Here is a 21,723-nt window from a genome sequence, read left to right on the forward strand (position 1 = left end):
CTGACAGTTTAGATATGCTGGTCAGGCATATGTTGGTCAGGTGCTGTGCAAAAGCAGGCTTTTAGTATTTACACAATGTTATGTGCAAAATCATGTTTTTATTGGTATAGTTTCTTGCACTTGGGTAGACTAGCGGCTTTAGTAGGGCAAAGTTCCACTGTGGCATTGTTTTGGTAGTCCTATATAGACAAAGTGCTGCTAGTCATATTAAAATAATGTATTAGTTTAAGGGTAATTGCAGTTCATGGCAGTCAGTAATAACAGGACACTCCAACAGGACACTGTTAGAGGAGAGGCTTAGCAGCTTGCTTCAGAGGCACATAATAATTTCATAACAGTATAGATCCTTACTCTTTCCTATCCCAGTCAAACTGAATAATAACAGCAGACAATCAACATTTGTAAAATGCTAACATGTTGACTGTAATGATAGTGCTCAGTCAGTCTGGCAGATGTGCTGTCGCTTAAACTTGTTGAACCACCTGGAGATAACAGCACCACTGTTTCCAGCAAGTAGTAAGGCTAATTGTTTTCAGTGCCACTTAGTAAGATATTTCCTTCTGCTTTACTTATTGCTGTGACAGGCCTTCTCAGGCCACATGGTGGCTTCAACCTCCCTTTTCACTTTCTCCCTTCTGGAACTGGGAGCTGGGGTCACTGTCTTCAACAGTGGCATTTTCCCTCCACGTCTTCATCCTGGCACCAGTGCTTCATTGAAGCCCAGTTCTCAGTGAGCATCATGCAACTCTGGAGTCAGGCTACTGATGCACAGATTTCTCAACAGACCCCCATAGTTTACCATTTTCTCCCATTCTGGGATAACCTCTCTGACCTGGATACCCATCAGATAGCTGTGCTAGGCCAGTGGGCTTCAGTTTCTGCTTGTCTGTTCAAGCTGTGACCAAGTTTTTGTCTCCAGCCTCTCTGCTGTACCTCCTTGCTACATGTGTTTGTTGTCACCAAAATCTGGTCCTAGAACACGTGCCCTTTGGAGTCCACTGGCTGTCAGAATACCAGTAGCTTCCATCCTTCCTCAACCTTAATTGTACTGAAGCTGCTCAGGGGCTTGTCCTGCTTGAGCAAACAAAACAGAATTTCTGAGGGTACCTGGAGAAAGTCCCCGTGTACTTTTGTTACAGCAAAGAAATACGCAAGTTGCTGTGGATGACAGTACAGCAGTACACATATTTTTGCTTCCATTCCTCTGCCACTCTAAACAGTTTTTGATCCTGGAGTCCTTTTGAGAGTGAAGGTTGCTTGTCTCCCTTCTGGTCTGCTTCAACGTATGAAGCTTAAGAGAGGGTTTCTCAGTCTTCTTATATGCAGCTGCTTTACTTCTTGCCTTTCCTTACATTACTAGCAATGAAATTTGTAAACTTCAGTCCAGTTAAGTGATAATTTAAACAACTATTTAAATTCTGCCACCCACCCCTGCTTCATTACCAGGTCTTTCACAGGTTGGGTACCCTGTTTGCCATACCTATTGTCATATCTAGGTAGTCAGACTCAAATGTAAGGAAGGCAAGCAACCTAGCTGAGAAGAGAATACATCCTTAATACATGTGTGCACGTGTATATGCCTGCACACACGCGCACACACACACACGTGTCTGCGGATGCCTCTTCCACGTGACTGTACCCAGAAAGAAGTTAACCGTCACTTCAGGTCAGATAACAAGCAGCATTAGCGTAAACAGGTACAGTGACTCACACCAGCAATTTGTACAAATAATGCAGAAGTACCCCACATTCTGAATTCACTGGGATGAGTGGTGCTGCAAATAACCCTACACGGCGCTGTTATCCACTGCTGCAGAATTGCCAGAATTCTTTCACTACTAGCGCTGATCGGTAATGGCTTTGCTATAAGTACAGCACAGCGTGTAACTCTTTGTTTGCCAAGAAAATGCGTACGATTTGGTGGCACAAGGTAGTGGGTTGTGTTTCAGGTTTAAGTCGATGCAAGTGGATATTACGCATTTTTCCTGGCCTATTAATAATACATTTCCTCTGCCTCTTTGCAGTCCATGACTGCTTATTCCTACCCTTGCTCTGCCTTCAGTTCAATTTGTTTATTGAATCAGAGTCTAGAACTGACCTGGTTGAAGAAAACAACCATTTTTTTCTGTGTTATTCTTCAGATAGGTGCCACAGCATGCGTTTTATGGCAACACATCAAAGGTGATGCAGTCAGTGGCAGGGGGGGGGGAGCAGGCTGAACAGCTCTGCTGCTGCCACCACATCTGTACATACACTGCCAGAATCTTGGTCTGACGGGCAACATGAGACAAAGATGTCCATTTTGTACTCTCTGTTGTTTTTCGGTTCTTATCATTTTGATTAAACCCTTTTAATTAGGGGTGGGGTAACATATGGATTTGGGAAGGTTCAGTATTTTTAATGGACTGCCATCTGCTCAGCCAAGGTACAATTAGCCCCGCCTGATGCCAAAACCTACAAAGAAGAGCATTGTGCATTTCTCCATATCGTCCTTTCCATTGCTGCTCTTCTTGCCAGTATTTAACTATCCTAATAAAGAGTAAGTGCTGGATTATAAGTATTCTCGTGCTGGTAAAACGCTTATTTGTATGTATACTGTATATGTAATAAACTATTTTTTCATGTATTTAAAAAGGGAAATATCAATACAGCAATTTACATTGTCATAAAAATAAACACACTTTTTCAATGAAATTTAATTTATTTTAATAACCTATGCCTTATAGGTTTTTCTACATTTTGATCTGTTTACCTAAGAATTCTTGTACAAAAATTCGGAAACAATTAAAATTCCCAGACTCGCATTTGGATTGCGAAACCTGCAATAAAATTCCACTCCTATTGAAATCGATAAGAAATTCATCAAGTTAGTACTTCATATTATTCACAGTACGGTACAGTTTGTCAACCACGTGGTAGTTTGTGGACATGGAATAAGACATGACTGGGAGATATTTCTTTGGGAAACAGAGTCCCTGCCTAGGGTGATGCTCCAGCTGGAGTGTGGCTCCTGCTGCAGAGGGCTGGCGGTAGCCTGGACTGAGGAGAAAGAAGAGTGCCTACAAAGGGCTGTGGCAGGTGCAGGCAGCCACACAGATGGGCTGAGCTTTAGACTGTACGCGAAAAATACAGCCCTGTCACACCGCTGATACTTCTCTTTCTCACCTCAGGGGCCAGCTTAGAGAAAGGAAGAATTTATTGTAAAAATTTGGTTTTTCGTAAGAGCAAGTCCCATGTTACAAACTTGATTTAGTGCTGGTTTGCAGATTTTAATGCACTCCCCTGTCTGATCCTGGCGTGCAAGAGCTTAGTGTCGTATTCGGATTCAGGTATTATCTCAGATTCATCTTTACTCTGAACTTTTATAGTACGTTGACTTTTAACCATAGGACCCCAGGAACCACTAATGGAGCAGAAGGAGTTACAAGTTTAATTTTCTTCCAAATATTTCATGTCATATTTCACAGGATGAAAGTGTTTTAAGACAAAATTTTTTCAGTATTTTCAACTAACAGAAAAAACATCCTCCTTGTTTAGGGTCAGCGTCTGGCTCAAAACCTAAGCATCTGCACAGAAATTTGTAGGTATATTTCAGACCTTAATTGTACCTTCCACTGATGTAAATTAGGTCGGAAGTTGATCGTTAATGATTAATGATCACTGATTTTGAACAGTAATACTTCCAACAATGTGGTTTTTGAGAGAAATAACTTGCAAAGCCACAGAAAGTGCTCCCATTTACTGGCGCAGCCCACCCTTAGTAATAACGTTGCCACGGAAACAGCAAAACTCTGATCGGGTGAGAGAGAAGCAGCGAGAACGAAAGGGAGATGGGGGCAATTTACAGCAGTTTTTGTTGAAATAAATCCAATAGAATTTGTTAAAAATTTGCTAGCAGAAAAGCATAGCCTTTGCCTACAGGCCTTGGGGTTTTTTTTGTTGGTGGTTCGTTTTTTTTTTCTATAGGACAGTAAGCTGAGGTCTGACTCAAACACTCAGTATAGAAAAAAATCTAAGTGATTTGAGCCCAGTTTATTTTTTTTTCCTGCAAAATGTTTTGAAGGAGAGGTATATAGTCATGGCTGTTTTTAATGACACTGACAGAAACTTCAGCACCTTTCAATATTTCTGTCAGCTATGTGATGAGTCTCCCTTGAAATCACAGGAGCTCTGTGTGCAGGTATATCAGAGACACAGAGGAAGACAGAATATGATGTTTCAAGTATGTACAAACAGAATAGCTAAAATTATTTAGATTTTTAAATTATTATTAAAACAGCTACATGCCTCTTAAGAAGGTTAGACCATAATGCTTTTTTGCTTGTCTTGATGTTATCTTGCTTGTCTGTAACTACATCATTGGAGGTTGTCTCACATAAATAAAGCTGGATTGGGCTGATTAATAAATGGATAAGAGATTTCTTGTATATATCCAGCTCGTGCAAAGAAAGCTGCCATTTTCCCTTCTCAGTTAATTAATCAAGAGAAGAAATGTCGCCACAGGATATTAGAAACATTTGTACTATTGAAACACTGGCTTTTTATGTGGGGAATTGACCGTTTGTGGTATTAAAGATTCTGCAAGACGATTTACTAAAGCAGAGCATTAACCTTTGTGTCCATCATATTACAATGTGAGAAATGGCATTCTATTTGCTGATGACTTAATGCTGCATCTTAGTAACATTAATTGTTTGGGGCTTATTGTAAAGAGGAATGTCGACTATTATGGCCCTATGGCTACTTTTTGTGTGCTGCAATTAAAACTCATATCAACATCTATATTTAAATTTGTCTGACATATTCACTGCTTCTTATAACTTAGCTAACCCAAACTCAGACTGGATTTTTTTTTTTTTTCCAAAGTCAGTGTCTTTTTTCATTTTTTTTTAAATTCAGTTTAGTCCACAAGCAATTTTACTACCACTGGGCAGAAGCTGTTGAAATGCAAATGGTGTTTTAGTAGAATTCTAAGTTTCTAACACTTGGTTGTATAGAGTACAGCGTGTTACTAGAACTAGATACTTTTGCTGATTCTGATTACAAGATTAATATTTCTCTAAATATGGGTCACTGAAAGTCACATTTTTTGCATTCAAGAGAGTTTCTTAGTAGGGTCGTGGAATGCAGCAGTTGTATTGCCTACACTTCCTCTCTATGGTCAGTCACACCATCTTACCTGGTTTAGCTTGTGTATTGACAATGTCTCCTACCTCTGCATCTGCAGCAATTTAAATTCTTCTAAACCTCATCCTAACCATGGAAACTAAAATGTAGTTTCTCCCTTTCCCTCCTCAAAGCATGCCCCCCAGTGTTTTGTTTTGTTTTGTTTTTCCCTACCCTTTACTGTAAATAAAACTTACTTGCATCTGAAATACAGGCTGCAGAGGTAGTTAAGATACAGAAGGAAAAAAGGTGGCAGCTAAGGCTGAGCCCCTGAGAGCCACTTGGAGGCTGTCCTGGTTTAAGGACCCCATGACAGCAGGAGAAAAGGAGGAACAGTCACATGAGACATAGACTGTGTCAGAGTGAGAGAAGGATTCGTGAGAAAACAGAACTGAAAAAACAACAGAGAAAAAAGTCCAAAAAAGAGGGAATGGTCAGAGATACCAAAATTACCAGTAGTTGATAAGAAATGCGGTACTTGGTCAGAGGCAGTGTAGGCCCCCCTCACTGTGTAAGTATTGCTAGGATTATGTATCAGTTTGCTTTTATCAACATTGAATTTCCACCTGCCATTTTGTTACTGAATCAACAATGAACTAATTGTTCTACAGCCATTCGTTACTTATGGTGGCAGCGTCTGGCTCATATCCCTGCAAAAAGAAAAGAGAAAGGCTTATTTTCAACTTGGATCCACTTTACTAATTGATCTAGCATGGGTGCAGATAGAGATATTAGAGAGAAATGGTGGTTTGAATGTCTTGCTGTTAGTAGAGCTATGATAACATTAGTCACAAGGTTTAAGTTTAAGGCTAGTTTAAGGCTAGCATGGTATAGTCAGTGTGCAAACTACAGGCATGTTGTTGGAAACGCCAAAGACATTATAATGCTCTGGCAATAGTTAGAATTAACTAGATCCTAATTTTAATTACAGTTTATGCCTATTACAAGATCTCCTAATTTCATTCAGTATTTCCTGGAGTTGGATTTGAACCTGCTGCCCGTAGGCAAAATTATCTACCTTTTCTAGTCCCAAGAACTATAAAAAGCAAGGTTTTAAAATGTTCAGTTCTCCCAGTTTAGTGCCAGATTTGTAAAGGAGACCGGTTCCCCATCAGACACTGAAATGAGCACCGGATTTCAAGCACTGGGTAATTCAGTGGCTACTACTGCTCTGCAACATTTAATGTCAGATTTCCAGGAGAGCTCAACATGCATGGGATGTCTGGGTAGTGTTTCTGTGTCCCATGAAGAAGGGTCAGAAATTAGTCCTTCTGCTGGTGCTCTGGGAAGCTTTTATCCTCTAGCTTTCTTTCAGTGGACTGATGATCATACTGATTTTTAGTATCTGCTCTGCTAATAAGGTAAATAAGTATATGTGTTTTTTTTTTTTTTCAAGCAGGTTTTTTTTTGGTTTTGTTCTTTTTTGTTGTTGTTGGTTTTTTGTGGGTTTTTGTTTTGTTTTTTTTTCCAGTGGGGGTGTCTGAAGGCAAACCTGTAAAATCTGTGAATCTGCTGGTGCACACAGAGAGCAACTGAACATCAAACGAAATGTGCACATTCATGTTCCCATCCTGGATGTAAATGAACCGGCTGAATGAACAAGTCGGGGAGAAACACAGATCCGACTCCCGGGTTTTCCTCACCTGCCGCCCCTGCGGACACCCCCTGCATTTCTCTGGCAGCAGCCTCTCTTCCACGGGGGTTTTGCCACCCACCCTCGTCCGCTCAGGCGCCGGCTTCATTTTCTGGTGTTGCTGCAAAAAAGGTGCCGCCTGCGCTGGAAATGGGATCTTCCACTATTTAGCAAGGCTTTGCTGAATGAGTCATCAAACCCGGCTGGTATTGGCTGGGCTGGGGAGCAGCCAAGGGATTGCCTGGCAGAGGCTGCGAGGCCTCGCTTCATTCACAGAAATGTGGGGATGCTAGCCAGCCCTTTCATTCACACGCACAGAATCTCATTCACATTTTGCAGTTTCGCTAGCCGCTTCTAATGAAGAGAGCCATTTGGGAGCAGTAGGGCTTTCTGGGCAGTAGAGACACGTAAAGATAGGCTATGGTGTGTATATTTGCTGTTGCTATGCTAGGAGGATGAAGAGAGGAATGAATGCTGTGTGGATGCTGTAGCAGGTTCGCAGTGTGGTGATGAAAGGCTATTCTGCAGATCACTAGAAACCTGCTTTCACACTGACTAGGACATTGCCATTACTCATCATTGCTGGGATAAGAGGTGCTGACTTAATTTAATGTGTCATGAATATACTAATTAAATATACTGTATTTGAGCTGGCTGTTTCACTGTATTTGCACTTCGTATACTGCAGCCTTTAGTCATGGGAGAGGGAAGGAATTCCACAGGATTTTTCCTTGGTGCTGCATTTAGTAATTTGTTTAAAAAATAACTTTGCACTATGTAACTTCTCTGGACAGAATTTGTTTATAATGCAGTGTATTGTCCTACATCCAAAAGTTGTTTTGCAAAGAAAATCACTTTATAGAAAAGAACAATATGGCTTGTGATGGGCATTGTGTATCACAGTGCTGTACACATTTTGTATTTTTCAAAAAAATGTAGAAGAAATGAAATATCTGTTTTCTGCATGTTTTGCTAGTTCTCAGATCAAGTGTTTCTGGCTGACATTTATGTTTAATAAGACCTGGTGCGTTTTTTTATTTTTCTCTGCAGGATGCCAGTTTTTTACTACCTGGACTTTTGAATATTCTTTTAGGGGTTTTTTGGGTTTTTCAGAATTAAACCAAACATCCCAGTGAATTGAAGATCCTCATCATGTTTTTCTTTGGAATGATTATCAGTGGTGAAAGAAAAAACATCTGTTAAGCCTATTGTCGGACATCAGAAAAATACTTTTCTTCACACATACATACTTTATATAATTCCTACATTAAAATAGAAGGTTGTTGTAGAGTAACAGGGGAGAAAGATTTCTTTCTCTATTAAAAATTGGATGTAACAGTTTCTGTGAGAGACAGCATTGACACAAAGGCACTTGTAAAGTCTGTTAGGCTGCTTTTGTGGAAGAAAATATGTATATGCTTTAGTTCTATTGTCTGTTTTTAAAATACTTGTGTGCTTAAAGGTATTCTGAAAACCTTTAAGGTGTCAGGGTTTTGGGGGGGGGGGAGGGCAGGGAGGGAGGAGGAAGGGGGAGTATATATGTGTAAACATTATCCAGATATTTGCTATCTAATTGTGGCTTCATTATAGATTCACAAATATGTGAGGTGGAAGAACATTTAAACAGAAGAAAGTGTGGTGTTTCATAAAGGCTGCTAATTCATTTTTAAAGGTAAATTGTCTTTGGTACCAAAAGGGTGGTGGTGGGGGGGAGGAATTAAAGGTTGGAAGGAAATATCTGTTTGAGAAGATAGGAAAAGGAAATTTGAGAATTGATTGGTGCTAGTGTGCTGTAAGATTTGCAGTGTTCACTGAGCCTTTTGTTGAAAAGGGTCCTTCTCATTTGTGTGAGTCATGCTTTTGCTGTGAGCGAGTTGGCAGCTCTAAGCAGGACTGGGATCTCTATCATAGAGAACTGTTACTTCACCCAACCTTAACGGGGAACCATAAGAAATTTCTTAAAAATATATATTTTTTTTGTTCTTCCTTATACTCTTTTCTTTTTTACCTCCAAACCTTGTTATCTGTCCATGTTGTTATGAATCGCCTGCTATGTTAGCACAGGCATCTCTTGCGTTGGCATCAGATTTGCCAGAACATATGCAGGAAACCAGATAGAAGGGCATGCTTCAACGTACCAAGTATAACCGCTTCAGGAATGATTCGGTGACATCAGTTGATGATCTTATTCACAATTTGTCCATGAACAGCAAGGTCTCAGCAGTTGCTACGACTTCAACAGCACCTTCGTACCTTGTCTCGCCAGAAGTTCTCCGCAAGGATCAAGAAGATGGACCCACCACCCTGTGTACCCTCATCCATAAAGTGTCCCACTTGAAACTCTCTCACACAGGCAGCCTTTTGGGTATCAAAAATCTCTCCTCTGCAGTAAAGGAGCTTGCTGTCTCCAAGTTGCAGGGAAGCTCGAGTGCTTCTAGCTCAGCAGCAGGGGCTTCAGACAACACATGTAACCTTGTCTCTGCCACTTCGTGTTCTCAGCAGGACGTGAGCAAGATGAGTATGGGGAAAAAACCACGATCAGAGGAAATGCATCCGGGAGGTGAAGACTGGAATCAAAGTAGCAGCTTTGTCAATAAACCCTCTCGAGGATGGCTGCACTCGAGTGAGAAGATCCTGGGACCTGGTGTGACGTACATTGTGAAGGTTGGTCTGATTTCTTCCATTCTCTGTTTTTATCAATGAAAAATTCTCTGCTGGTTTTGATGACAGGTTAGACAGGCTGAAAGGATCTCTATTTGTATATTCCTTTTTTTGTGCATAATGCATGGTATGTAAATGCAGGAAGGCAGGGTTGGGAAGCCTGTGTTAATTTGTTGAATTAGAGCGAACCTGCAAATAGGTTCTTTGTCAGATAATGTTCCACAGCTGTGTAAAAATACTGTTCCTAAGCTAAAAGCTCGTTTTCTTACTTTTTGTTTGGGGTTGTGTCGCCCCCTCCCCCCCCTTCTGAATTTAGGTTTTCGGTGTTATCTAGCATACTGTATATATCTTGGATACATAGGCTTTCAATATGTCTGGTGCAATATACAGGAGGAAAGAAAGACTCCTTGTATGAAGAACTGTTAATCTTGCATGATATTTCAGTTTGCAAATACCTCTAAGGACATGTGTGTTTTTAAAGTGAAATTATATTTGAAATCTTAGAGCAGTAAGGCACAGATTGCAATTCTTATGTTCCACAAATAGAAATACTGTTGTGAGTAGAGCAGGAAAATGCAGCTTGTTTTACATAATGAGAATTCAGCCACATTAAATGTTATTGCTGTTTTCAGTTCATTGATACAGCATGTCAAGAGCAGAGAATCTTAAGTCTGCAGGGTAATATTTCCATATGCTTTGAAAGTATTTTGAAATGACCTGTTAAATTAGAGCCTTTGAGAGAAGGGTATGTGCAATGTTTTTGTGGTCAGGTAAGATTCTGGTTACACCTTCTAGCACGATGTGCAGAAAATGTAAAAATAACGTTATTGTTAAGAATTTGTTCTTCGGTCACCATGTTTCATTTGAGTGGATTTTGTACCTTAAGTGTTAAACTGTTGTGTAGCAGACTATTAATAAGATTACAGGTCTACTTTTAATCTCATCTTATTTTAGATATAAAAGTCAAAGCGTGACTTTGTATCAGGATGCTTTAAAACTGAGTGACGGCCTTGTTGCTTAACTCTCACTGTTTTTTCTCAAGTCTCATTATCAAAAGCAGAGTGCATATTTAACAGTTGGAGCACTAGGAAGCAGTTTTTATTTCTTTCTGTTAGTGGTGATGGTAGATTTTGCAAGTGATGGTAGACTGAGTAAGCTGGCCAATTCGGAGGACTATTGAAATTGTACTGTCTTTTTTACCACTATGAAATTTACTGGAACTACAAAAGAGTCAGAACACAATCTTTCAGAACACAAACTGCTGCTCTGTTACTGTTCGAGAAGTGTCTCGATAAAAATAATCCACTGATGCTAGATATAGTGGTGTTGAGACCCCATTGTTCTTTCACACGGAAATATTCAGGTTAACGGAAAGTCGTTTAACATTCTCCTGTTAGCTCAGGGAACTCAGCTATTTTATTTTTTATTTTGCTTAGGATATTGTAGGTAGGCAGATAATGACTGTGAGGATTCACTGCTGCTGTTTGTTTTACCTGAAGTGATCATTATGAAGCAGAACAAACACAGTATTCATTTTCTTAATTTTTTCACTGGTTGACCTTCTGTATGCTAGAGGAAGCTGATATTCTGGAATTGAAAAGAGAATTAAAACTATATAGAAGTGGACTTACAGTTAAAGTTAATAATTAACCCATATCTAACACTGATAGTAGAACAAGTATGCTAATTAGTGCAGCTGGTGTCAAATACATGAAAGTGTATTTGTACACATTATGTAGATTAGAATTTTCAAAATAAATCATTAGCACCATACAACTTATGTTTTAGGTGTTTGTTAATGTCATTAAAATCTATGGAATCTAGATTATTGTTTCTGTTAAAAAAAATAGGGTGATATCTTTAACTTCGTGCTCTCTGGCATACAGGGTCACAGGACAGTGCTCTAAATGTAAAATGAAAGGTTAAAAATAAATATAAAAATCAGTGGTTAATGAATGAATGAAAATAAACTGGTCCTGGTTGGTTCATAATTTGCTCGGTCATTAAGTATCTTAGAATTTCCCTCAGCAACTGCAGCATTCATATAGATAAGAATAGAAGTGCAGTTCCCACATCATTAAACTTTGTTAGTTCCCAGGGCTTTTATGCATTCAAACCATCAAATCAATACATAGATAATGTACACTGAAGGGAAACATTCCTTGGATACCTCATGGCTATATTGACTATCTGGGGGACTTGTACCATGTTTAATTAGTACCATATGCCTTGCAGGAAATTCCATATGCCATTAGTTAAATGAGACAAAAATTAGATTTGTTGTTAACTAGCAAAGCTTTTATAATTTTTTGTGTATATGTGCACTGAGTTACTATTTTCTCATTAATCCACATTCAAAGCATGAAAATTGTCTATGGGACAGGGTAAATTGTGACAACTGGGCAGTTTGATAACTCACATTGGAATCTGGTGAAGTAAGAGACACAAAGCTCCTATGTGCAGTGTATAACAAATCTGTAGCTTTACTGCTGTCCCACTTACCCCTTTTTTAAATGGGAAGTGTAACTCTGATGCTTAAAAATGGAAGTAGGATTGTGGTAAACAGAAATGTGTTCTGCTCTTGGTGGTCTGCTGAGATGGAATTATTTTCAGCGATAAGAATATGGGCACTTTCTGTATTTTTTTTTCTCCCTGAGAATTTCATGTTGCATTTTTATATATTATTTTAATGGGAAAATTTTCACAAAAACAAAAAAAAATTTGTAACAAATTAGATAATGACCACAGCTATATTAGGGGACATAAAGTGGTGAGGTACTGATATTTTAATTAATGCTACTGCTGAACAGTTTAAAAAATTATGGATTAATGTAAAAGAAATGAAATAGTTTGCTGTGATGGAAGTCATTGAAGATCTCAGTGTTTTCCCCATAGAGGGACTGATTACTATAGGGAGTGATTATAAATGTTCGTGTTGTCAGAAAAACAAATACGTATAATAAAAAAGTGTAAAACAGTTTAATGCAAGAGTAGTTAAATGTTTAAATGAAATCTGGTTGTTTCCAATGATAAATATCTACTGATGAGTTTAATTAGGTAACAGCATAGATGTTTTGGGTTTTGTTACATTTAATTAAGGGCACAATCAACAGTAGATGCAAATGTATGTCTGTCTTTAGGTAACTCGTGGTTGGGTTTTGTAACAAGTATTGATGAGCTTAAAATGCTGTTTCTCAGCAGTTCAAAACTAAAGAAACCCAGATGATATAATGTAATTTTATAGCCCTATGTACAGTATATCCGAAAGAGCAAACATACCGTAAAACCAAGTCAGAGGTATAGAACAGACCTGGGTGAATCTAGTGTTAAAAAACAGATACATAGATAGTATCTGAGACATAGGAAGGAAAAAGGACTTCATCTAAAAGAAGGACCGCAAGCCAGGCAAATAATATTTCAGTGAAAAGCATATTAAATTATCTAAAGAGTATAGTCCTAACTACAATTATTTCTTTAACATTTTAACACTTTCATGTCTTGGGAGGGGATAGCAGTGATTTACATCTGGTGAGGAAAATATACATATTTTGTGAAGCTGTTCAAATATATTACCAGTTAAAGGCTTCAGTTATGCAAACATTTCTGCATGACACTGTGTATTGGAATATTCTCATTGAAATAATTGAGGCTACTCCAATACGCTGAAAGTTAAGTATGTGCGTAAGGATGAACTGAATTGCTGTGTTGCATGCTCTTATTGCGTCCTTTTATTCTGTACTATAGTATTCCCTTCAGCGTATATGCAGGGCAGCTGTGATTTTAGCAGATCTCTGCAAGTAGCCACAGAATTTACAAAATTACTTTTCTCTGTAGTGGCTAACCGAGACTGCGAAACACAGCCTTAGATAGGGCTAGCATGATGAAAACTGCAACATACGTGTCCTTCCCCTAGAAGATTTCAGGGCTCCGTGGAAGAATGTTTTTCTTTTTTTCTTTCTGTTCTAACCAGAATCGATTTGCTGTGGGTTTAAAGTGGGAGCAAGATACCAATGCTTCACGGTTTTGTGGTGGTGCTCTTTGCCCACCTGTTTGAAAGGTATCCAGAATAGCCTGTAAGAAAAAAAGAAGAGGGTTTCTTGCTTCCTTCTTACTCCTTTAAACAGACAAAAAGTCAAATATACATTCTACTTGTTTAAACAAATAAAAAAAAGAATATCAACAGTGCAGCAAGACTTTTTAATTTTTCTTTTTGGTTGATGGTAAATTTATCTTCCTTCCTTGCAGAAAAAATTGTGCAAGGTTTTTGTTTGTTTGTTTTTTGTTGTTGTTGTATTTTTTTAAAAATCAGATTGAAATTCTGTTTGTATCCGTCAAATTGCAGTAGTGTTAATGGTTAATCACTGATAGTTTGACATGGCCTGAATTAAAACATACTCGGTAGGATTTCATGCATGTGATTCTAATAATAAGGAACACAGTCTCAAAGCATCCTGTTTGTAATGAGGTTTGCATGTTTAAAAAGTGGGTTGTGTGTTTCAGCCATATGGTGATAATCGGACTGAATACTGATGCTTTAGTTCAGAGGCTGCTGTCCTCAACCCAGGTAGCCAAACACTGTTAGCGAGAGCTCAAAGATTTATGAAACTGGCTTATCACCATGGATTTTAAAGCTGCATGCACGCAGGTTAGGGAAGAAAGAAGCAAGTGACAAAGACAGCATCAGTTTTAGCAATTAATCCCTCCTAGTATGCCATATTCCTTTGCAATCAGTTAGTATTCTTCGTATTTTCTTTCAGTGTTATTTGGGCTCTGAAAGAACAATATTGATGCCTGTTGCTCTGTTGAAAACCTCTTTTTTGAGCTCCATGGATCTGAAACACTGTGGGTCTGTTGTACAGCCAACTGATATGAAAAGAGCGTTTCTCACAGAAATTAAATCAGATCCTACAAGCAAAACTCATACAATAGAGTCTTTTATTATAATATTATTCTAATTACATGAATCATGTACTATTACTCTACATTTGCACACCTTTCATAGAAAGGAAAACACGCAATGATTTTGGTGCTGAAGGATTCAACTTTTAACAAGAATGTCTGGTCTGCAGTACATTCGGAGTGTTTGCAAAATACCTTGGAAGCTTTGGCATAATTTCCACATCTAGGGTTGTGTTGTGAGTGACACAATTTGGGTACTGTTAATGTTGATTTGAACAGTTGAAGTCAGAACTGTATTTGTTTAAAACAAAAATTATACAGTCCTGCTAGTTATTTACAGTTTTAAAATCCACAAATGAATTTAGCTGGTTGGTTTAGGAGGTAAAACTGTATTCAGCCAGAATTCCTTCTCTATTTTTCTTTGGAAATTAGACTGTTGGTTTCTTTACTTGTCTTCAAATAACGGTTACAGTAAGAATACCATGTGCCCAATGTAAGTATCTGCTGCTACAAACATAAAGAAGACACACAGATGAGCTGAGATCTTCAGGGAAAACCCATGCCTGCCTTTGCTGCTGGAGACAAGGCACTCCTTTGTCCCAGTGACAGAACACTCGTTTGTCCCCTAGCCACATAACCCATGGAGAAACCTTGTCTCCATGAACATACCAGCTATACTTGTGCTGCAGCCTAGCTTCGTTTTACAGTAGAAAGTTGAAGTGAATGCACAAAGTATCAATTTTAAATTTTCTTGCCATGGGAAAAATGCAAATCTGCCTTGGGGTAGTGCCAGAGACGACCAGCCTTCCCAGCTAATGACACCCTCTCAAGGTGATTTATTCCCCTAAGCAACGAAACAAATTCCATCATAGTAGGCGAAGAGGGGTTCAGTATTGCTTCTCTGCAGCTCTACATGGTCATGCAGTATTCATATTTGATTTGATTCTGTATGTTTATGATGAAATGCGATGCAGCTCTAACTTTGGCTGCTCCAGGCAGGTCTGAAGCAGAGCTTGTCCATTTGACTTGTGATGGGAATAAAGATGGGACTCGGTGCAACCACGTTTCTAGTCATCACTTGTTTTCAGAGGGGGATTGGGTGCAATTTAATAAGGGTAATCTAGAATATTTGTTTAATAAGTTGAAAGTGAAAAATCCCCTAGATTTTTCAAATAAGTTTTTTCCTAGGGACAGGATGGCTCAGACAATCCAAGTCACAGCTAAAAGTTTAAAGACTAAAAAAAGCCTTTTGAAATTAGACAGGAGTGGCAAGCAAAAAGATAAAAGCTAAAAATAAACAGGGTATAGGGAGACACAAAAAAAATAATGTGAGGTAAACAAAAAGAGCTGTCTAGGCCTTTTTTCCACAGCACCATGACATTATATTTGCTGATAGGGGGATTTTTGTCTTTTTTTGTTATCTCAGAACAAATCCTGAAATTAGAGCCAAAGTTGACCAAATACCTTAAATAGTAAGGACAAGACTAAAAGAGAGGTATTTTGTCTTAAGACACTATCTTAACTTGCTCAGCACCATTTCAATCCTTCTGGATATGTTGTTGTACTAACATACCTTTATTCCCATTTTTGGCTCTTTTTAGCATAGGAATTATACAAGGGAGTGCATATCTCATTGGACAGCAGCATCCTGACAGGCATTTGACACTGCATACCTCTGATAAAGTAATTATTATTGTCTCTTTTCTTATAGACAAGCTGCTTTAATTAACCACGGGATATTTTAAAAGTACCCTCGACTTCCCAAGAAATTAGAATGTTTCAGAAGCACTGCCTTTCCCACTGAATGTAGGGGCCACGTTGAGTGCAGATGCTACAGTGTCATTCATTTTTACTATTTTTTTTTTCCTGAGGAAAACACAGGAATGAAGAGAAAAGGCCGGGTGTTTAAACTGTGCAGAGTCTCCTTTTGAAAGGAAATAATTAAGTGTGAAGCTGCACTGCAAACACCACAACAAACTGTTAAAAACATATCAGGCGAGTGTTTTGAATCTACGCAAGGCTTTTTCTTGGGTCAAAGACAGAAACTATGATGGCAGGCCCCAGTACGGTCCTGTTCCTAGATGACTGTTACCCTTAACACCACTCAGGCATGATAAAAATCTTCAGAATTAATGAGCTTTATAAGGGCCTGGTATGAAATCAAGCTGTGTTGGCAGATGCATTGAACCTGTTTCTCTTACAGCACTTCAGCAGCATTAAGAATACAATGAAGTCTGGGTCAGTCTACTGTAGGTTTAGTAATAATAATAACAACAACAATAATAATAATAACATTAGCTCCTACGGAATACTCGTTGCTAATAGATCCTCATGCTCTACAAAGCGATGTTTGTTTAGAAGCTTTCATACAAAGTACTGTTCAATGCGAAGTATCAAGCTTTTGATTTTACTGAGGAGGAAATAAAGATATAGAGGATTTAAGTCATTTGCTTGAGAGTGTCCAGGAAACTATTGACCGAGATGAGACTTAGACAACACCCAAGTGCATTGCTCTTCCACCAAATTCAACTGCTCTGTAAACTTGCTAGAGTGAAGGTGTGCTGCTGTAAAAAGCCTCTAGCTGGGTAGGCAGAATAGACAAATCAGAAAGTATCTTTTCAGTTTTCAAACTGAGTACATTTATGGCAGAAATTAGACTAGAAGTTTTGGAGGGGCAGAAAGATGGCTTTGCCCACGCCAGCAGACGCTACCTCTGAATCATGCGATTGTAATAGTTGCCTAAAAAGGTCACCCAGCACACAGTGCATGCCACAGCAGACAGGGAGAACAGAATATTCTGTCTGAAATGCATACCTAAAAATGTTTTGTAAAAAAACAATAAATTGTTTATAAGCCCAAAGTTCATATGGTGTATGGATGTTTCGCAGGATCAGAGTTGTGGAGAATACCCTGGATACAGTGAGATACAGGGCAAGTTTTGTTTGTTAGAGACTTAGTCTGGTATTTGTTGTCAGCTTGAAGTGAGCAATATTTATGAATGTATTTTTTAGATTAGCATTATGAATTGCAATTCAGGTTGCTCAATGATAGGGAGAAAGAGTAGTAAGTTATGTGAGAGACATCTGAAGAAGTAGAACTGATGTGCAGCCTGTAAAGTTAGTGCAGCAGACTTTTCAAGTTGAAACAAGGTTGACACTACTTAAAATACTATTATTTATGTAGTGTAGATTACCTTGTTTTGTAGTGTAGATTTGAGACTGTTCTGTAACCATCCACTTGTTACAGCAATACTTACATTGGATAAATAGCCTGCACATGAAGCAGGCCCACTCTGGAAGAGAAAACTTAAAATACCGATTGTTAAAGATGTATCTTTCTGTCATGTTGAACCTTTTGTAAATTAATTTTATAGTCCTAAAAGAAGCAGAGAGCTCTAAGTAAATAGAAACTTTCTATGAACCCTCAGGTGCGCATCCTGACCTGACACTGACCTGGGGGCTTTTGGGCAGGGGTGGTGGTGGGGGGTCCCAGGTGAGGCTGCCTTGGAACCCTTAGGGCCTGATGGTGCCCCCAAGCCCCTGGAGATGCTCTGCTGGGATTTTTCATGGCCTTTATGCTGAAAAAAGACCTTTTTTTCCATGCTTTAAATCCAACCTGCGACATCTCTCACCTTATTCTTCTGTTCTGGAGGTCATCTTTTGGGCACTCTTACTGTGAAGACAACTGTAGTGTAAGTACGAGAAAGTTAAAAATTTATAAAGATTCAGGAAAAAGATGTGTTTTAATTGGACTCGTGATGAAGAGCAGAGGTACATGCAGCATTGGTATAAAAAAGGACTCTCTCTCCCTTCCTCTGTGTTTTGGATTTTCAGTTTTAACAGTGACACCTGCTAAATCCTAAATTGCACCTCCAAGTGTACAATTTTGAAAGCATAGCCATACAGCATTTCAGATACTTAATAAACGTTTACATTTGGCATAGTGGAAAAGCACTTGTTAGATCTTCCATCTTCTGGATCTGTGCTTTAATAATGCTCCTAATCAACCCGTTCTACTTAATGACTGAGGTAGTATAAACTCTTTAATAACTAGATATATTTACAGTGTCCATATTTACAGTTTCAGATGCCTAATTATGATTTTCAATATTGAAGCATAATGTTTTGGCTGCGGAAGCTTTTACATGTTTGTGTAAAAGGAATTCTGATACAGAACATAAGCTGCTAGAACTAATCTGTGTGGTGCTTTAAAGGGAAATGTATCATAGTGGATATTCAAGGTTGCAAGCAAAACAGTCTCAAAAGTGTTCGCTGAATTAAAGTATGCAACTGTGAAAATGGAACAATTAATCTGTGATACTGCAGTGCATACTCTAAGTGGTTCATACTGATTAATATCACACTGCAATAATTGCATTCACCCAGGATTATATATTCTTACAATTAAACCTGAAAAATATAGAACTAAAGTTTTTTCCAAATGTAGACTTTTTTAAAGAAAACTTTTGGCACATATGAAAAATTGAGGCATAATGCAGAATGTGTTTACATTAAAATAATAGAATACCTCATTGTCCACTTCTGATTCTATTTTTTCTGAGTTTTTGCATACAAAAACATACGTCTGTAAAATAAGAATGTAAGAAATACCATACATGCAAAACTACGGATATGGGATTTTTGTGGAATCCTGTGACAGCCCAGTCCATTTAGCATCTGTACTGCGTGAATATGTTTGAGCATGATATTGGCAATCTTACTTCATCCATATACAGGTAAGAAATAAGAAAAAAGTATTTTCTTTGAAGATGTGTTGTTTTCAATCCCATTTGAGATGGAGAATAGAAAATTGTCAGAAGCAAAATTTGCTTCCCTGTGGTATCTTTCCCCTTACTAGCTAAAAATGAGACCTTAGAGTTGACTTAAGAAATTGCTTTTCAAGATAAGATAAAATTTATTCTTATTCCCCTAGCTGAATCTTTCACCTTTTTTTTTTTTTTTTAAGAGGTTCTGAATCCTTACCATATAATTTGGTTGTGAGATGCTGCCAGAACGCTTTTGCAGGGGACAAACATAAAACCACTATTAATATCTAGTGAGAATTGTAGATGTATCCCAAACAGGAAGGATTCTTCTTTTCTTACAGACGTTTATGGGATAGACTTTTGAATTACTTTCTTACTGGTAAGATGCCCCGTATTCTCATGATGTGTGGAGATTTCTACAGCTACTCCCATCTGCAACTCTGATACAGAAACAGCAGAAAAAAGCCAATTTATTCTAGTAAAATCAAGTGAAAAGATATTCTGTCAACAGAGGGAAACTATACTCTGAAATATGGTGACTATAGTGCATGTTGTTGCACAGCTTTTCTTCAGATATCTCCTTTCCTCATCAACTGATCATATTTAGTCACGTAAAATCTTCATCATACTTCACAGACGTATTAGTAGACATGGGAATTAGTGCTTAGTATTGTTCTACCTTCTGTCCTTCTGTCCTGATATCAGTGGCATATAAGTGTATTTTCTTTTGCAAATGCTGTGGTCTCTCTGTGCCTCATCGTCAACAAGATTTAGAAGTATTCAACAGGTGTACATATTTTCTCCAAGACCTCTTTGTTTATATGAATCCCTAGCTACTGAAGAATGAATTCACAGGTTTTTTATCTCTGTGGGAGAAAAAGGAATAACCTATTTGCAGCTTTTCCAGAGTGCAAATCTTGATATATTTTTATATGTAACTATATTTGTCAGTTTAGTTATAGTTATATACGGCTGCCTGCTGAAACTTTAAAATAGCTATAAATATTTATATACTGCATTTCATAAATAATTAAAAATTAGCATTTTTTTAGGCTTAAGGATTCATCATAAGCATTCTTAGTAACAGTGGCACTGTATATTTGTGCATGCTTGAAGTCAATATATAGGATTTCAAGATCTGTGTATGTATAAAAACATACATTAAAAATACATACATATTTGTTAAATATAAAATATTTACATATACATACATGTATATGTACATATACATACATGTATAAAATATATACATTTTATATATAATTAAAATTATTTTTTGTCATGTTAAGGTGTATAGATTCTTTTTTATCATTTAAGCAACTCAGTGCAAGAAAGGCATGTGAAATAGAACAATATAGTAGCCTTCCTTTGTTTAGAAGTTGATTTTTCTACTGGCAGTGGGTTAGACTTAGGATGAATTTATTTAGATGAAAAAGTTTCACTGCCTTTCAGTATTAATTAGTTAATGCTAGGCACTTTGTTTCACAGTTGATCCCACAATCCCTCTTGAAGTCAGTCTTGCTTTACTTATGACTGAAAGCCTTTCTGAAAATCTTCAGGAAATTCACTGTAAAATGATTTAAATGATTAAAGCTACACATCTAGCAAATAGGCAGTGACTCACAGTCATGCAGTGAAAATTTTCAAACGTGACTTTTTTTTATTATTTTGTACTCTGGATGTACACTCTCGGTTTGGTGCAGTGAATCAAAATATATCAAGGCATAGATACACAGAGAAAGTCTTATTTCGCTGTAGTCTCTTATGAAAATGTTTTATAACTCTACTATGAAAATTAAATCAAGAGCTTCTGAAGGTTACCTCTATTACCAAAATAGTCTAATATCATAATTTTAGCAGCATTCCTGTTATTGAAAATCCAAGCATTCAGTTCAAAGGATAAAACAGAGAACCAATACATTGTAAACACTGTAAGTTGACAAAATAGCATTGAAATATGCTAAAAATAATGTGTTAATTAACGACTCAAAGTATATAAATCATAGAAGTAATTTCTGGGAAGTACTGATCTAATGAACAAAATACATGTGCTTGCCTCCTAAATCCCTTTATTATTACAGTCGTGCACACCTGTGGCTTGTGTTCAAATAGGATAAGGCAGTTCATTGAAAGAGTAGGCTAACATTCACCAGTTAAGAATTCTTAAAGTCTGCATATATAGGGACATCTAAAATATTTTTATACTACAGAAGCCACTTATTGTACAAGAGGAAATAGAAAGGAGCTTGGAGTTGGCCAAAATTGGAGATATTCTTGGGAGAACTGTCTTCTCCTCTTACCCATTACTGAAGAAGTGAACCACCTATTTCCAAGAGAAATGCAATTGACAGTCATATCCATCATCATTTGTACTACTTCAGAAGCTCTGTTGGTTTAGTTGTCTCGTGGAGCAATTTATGATGATAAATTTACAGCCAAAGGGCCAAGGCTTATTTGTAGTTGAACCCTGAAGAAGACTTGTTTTTAGATTTTCCGTTCCATTTTCGTTCAATCAATCCTTACTTAGAGTTTTCTGTCTGGATTAGAACATGCATTCTTTAATGAGAAAAAAAACCCTTTGGGGGAAATATTGATTCAC

The 21,723-nt window shown here is 37.8% G+C and overlaps 1 protein-coding gene across 1 annotated transcript in view; it reads left to right on the forward strand.

The window, feature by feature from the left end:
• The first annotated feature begins 8,923 nt into the window (after window positions 1-8,923).
• The window catches only part of SHC3 (SHC (Src homology 2 domain containing) transforming protein 3), a 57,110-nt gene continuing 44,310 nt past the window's right edge, over window positions 8,924-21,723 (forward strand). The window contains exon 1 of the mRNA XM_009885664.1: window positions 8,924-9,463. Within this exon, the coding sequence (XP_009883966.1) occupies window positions 8,924-9,463 (540 nt within the window). The remainder of the gene's footprint in view (window positions 9,464-21,723) is intronic.

The sequence above is a fragment of the Charadrius vociferus genome, unplaced genomic scaffold (assembly GCF_000708025.1).
Source record: "Charadrius vociferus isolate BGI_N301 unplaced genomic scaffold, ASM70802v2 scaffold305, whole genome shotgun sequence".
Classification (NCBI taxonomy): domain Eukaryota; kingdom Metazoa; phylum Chordata; class Aves; order Charadriiformes; family Charadriidae; genus Charadrius; species Charadrius vociferus.